The 2,505-nt window shown below is 41.2% G+C and overlaps 1 protein-coding gene across 1 annotated transcript; it reads right to left on the minus strand.

Moving 5' to 3' along the window:
- Positions 1-371: 371 nt before the first annotated feature.
- On the minus strand, positions 372-2,497 carry LOC106942215 (programmed cell death 1 ligand 1-like). Its single transcript, XM_015025445.1, has 3 exons — positions 2,034-2,497; positions 1,733-1,944; positions 372-1,201 (listed from the first exon to the last, which is right to left on the minus strand). The coding sequence occupies exons 1-3, from the start codon at positions 2,317-2,319 to the stop codon at positions 1,100-1,102; spliced, it is 600 nt and encodes a 199-aa protein (XP_014880931.1). The 5' UTR covers positions 2,320-2,497; the 3' UTR covers positions 372-1,099.
- Positions 2,498-2,505: the final 8 nt, after the last annotated feature.

Consider the following 2,505-nt stretch of genomic DNA (forward strand, 5'->3'; position numbering starts at 1 on the left):
TTTTTCACATCTTTCTGTGTTTTCTACTGAAATGTTTTGAACGTTGTGTTTATTATTTACAACAACTTGATGTGAATAAATTACTAGCAGATGATTGAAAACAAAATGGAAACTTAATAAATTAGTAGCTATAAGAGTTTATTTTGGTTTTCAAGACTTTGGAAACCAAACCACCAAAACATTCAGTGAGTTTGTGAACTTTTGCTGTTTCTGTTTTATTTATGAAGGACTAGAAAATTAAAATAACTTCATCATCACAACATGCGTCCAGATAAATCCAGGTGAAACCATCCCATCATGTGTTCCTGCAGGACCAGATGGTTCCCATTTGCTCCGTCTCCTGGAGAAAGTTTGATCCCTTGGATTGAGAGACCAGTTAACCAGATGTATAGTTTGTAGATCTGGAGGATGTGCAAAAAAAGGCTCCAAAAAAACAACAGAACAAGATGAAGCAGATGGATGTGAAGGGAGAGGAGCAGAGGAAGAAGCGTCCGCCTTCACCGAGTGCTAGAAAGAAAAGTAGTGAGCAGAACTTCTGCTGCCTCTCCAACCTGAAACCATCAGTTTAATATGGCTTAGTGCAGAGGGGCCCAAACTGTGGGGCGCGGCCCCTAGGGGGGACGCCATGCCATTGCAGGGGAGGCAGGAAGCAGAATGAATGAATGAACTAAAAGAAACATCGATGAACACTGTTGGGTTTTTACCTCAGAATGACCAACTTTCTGTTCTTCCTGCATCAGTTTGATACAGTAGGAGCTTCTGCACTTCCATATCTGTGTCCTCTATATTATAACCCTCTGGTCTGGGATGTTATGTTGGTGTTGGTTTAAAGGGCCGTCGCACTAAACCACACAGCTGCTACTGGCTATGTTACCTCATTCCTGCTCATCGGTCCTCATATCAGGTTTTGCACAACTACTGTGTTTCTGTCATGTTGTCATTACTTTCACTTCATACTAGGGTTTAAAACTATTGTTAACCGTAAGGCTACTTTTCTTTATTGTAAGGAGCAAAAGGCAAATTGTTTTTTTCTGCAGAAGCTCCTTCATCAAGTGAGGAGGCTAAATTCTGGAAACTTCAATGGGTGATAACATTTATTTTAGTCGTGGTCCGTCGCATTCAGCTGGTTATGATCATGTTTTACAGATTCCCAGGTTCTTTGTTGGAGCAAATCAGTGACACAAATGGCCACTGGGTAAATGTAATAGTGGAAATTGAAGGAAATAAGATCATTTTGGTGTGTATATGGATACAATAATAAAGAGATAAATAGTATATTTTTTGCTGAGTGATGATAAAACATTGGAAATTAAAATATTTACTGATCAGGTTATTTTAGGAGGAGATTTCAATGTAACTCCAGATGGATCAATCGATCGTCTCCCCTCTAGGGGGCAGCACCACATTTACAATGATGTTTTTGTAAACTTAATCTCTAATACAGATTTGACAGACTGCTGGAGAATTAGAAACCCTAAAACCAGACAATACTCCTGGTTCAATCCTTCTGGAAATGGCCAGAGCTCTAAGCCAGATTATTGGTTAATCCCTCATAATCTGGTAAATAATATTCAAGCTGTGAAATCTCAGCGGCTCCTCTAACAGATCATTGTTCAGTTACCTTGTTTCTCTCTCTAAATGAATCTAAACCAGCTTCAAACTGGAAGTTTAATAGTAATCTGCTGAGTAATGAAACCTTTTGTTCAGAAATCCTGAACCTCATTCAGGATATTTCAGTGATCAGATCTGGACCATCTGGACCCGTCAGAGAGCTGCTGATGTCATCAAGCTTCTCCTCAGTCTGATGGACTCTGGTTCTGTTCTGCAGAGCCGTGTTGGATGGAGGCTCAGTGGACCAGGTGGGTTCAGGTTGAGGGTAGATCCCCTCTGAGCTGCAGGTGATCCTGTTTCCATCCTGATGGATCCTGATGTCAGAGACTGGAGCTGAAAACAACATGAGAATGTAATAGAACCAAAGTAAAAACTCTCAAAACATGATTTGAATGAAATGTTTTCAAACGAAGATGTTCCACCTTCTACTGCAAGGTGAACAACACGTCTATAAGAGACACCAGGTGTAAATGCATCACACCTGTAACTGCCCTCATCATCAACCTTCATCCTCTCAGCAGCAGATCGCCGTTTCCTCTGGATCTGATCCTCAGACAGAGACGCTCTGGATCTGAAGCTCTCAGAGCAGCTGGAGCCACGATGGTCAAACCGTACAATCAGAGATGATTCACATTTCCATATCATGGCCACATTCATGTTCTTGAACAACCCTGGTAAAATGCAGTCCTGGTTCAGAACACAGGACATGTTGGTATCAGAATCTGCAATAAGACATGAAAACAGGTGAAAGTTGAGTTGAATGGTGCTGAGGAGGAAACCCAGATCCTCTGAAGGATCAGAGAAAAACCTGCCTGGAAACAAGATCTCAGCAAATAATCTCCATGATCCAGATGATGTTCACTGAACCAGAAGTTCTGGTTCTGATGGGAAAAC

The sequence above is a fragment of the Poecilia latipinna genome, unplaced genomic scaffold (genome assembly GCF_001443285.1).
Source record: "Poecilia latipinna isolate Pla-1442-1.1 unplaced genomic scaffold, P_latipinna-1.0 Scaffold4119, whole genome shotgun sequence".
Classification (NCBI taxonomy): domain Eukaryota; kingdom Metazoa; phylum Chordata; class Actinopteri; order Cyprinodontiformes; family Poeciliidae; genus Poecilia; species Poecilia latipinna.

Bases quoted from the DNA above. Each gene is read 5' to 3' on its own strand.
- LOC106942215 (XM_015025445.1), bottom strand. From the start codon at position 2,319: ATGTCCTGTGTTCTGAACCAGGACTGCATTTTACCAGGGTTGTTCAAG. The intron at 1,945-2,033 runs GTGGAACATCTT...TGTTGTTTTCAG, and splicing joins TGTTCACCTTGCAGTAGAAG to CTCCAGTCTCTGACATCAGG. The intron at 1,202-1,732 runs ATATCCTGAATG...TTCCACTATTAC, and splicing joins GTCCAGATCTGATCACTGAA to ATTTACCCAGTGGCCATTTG.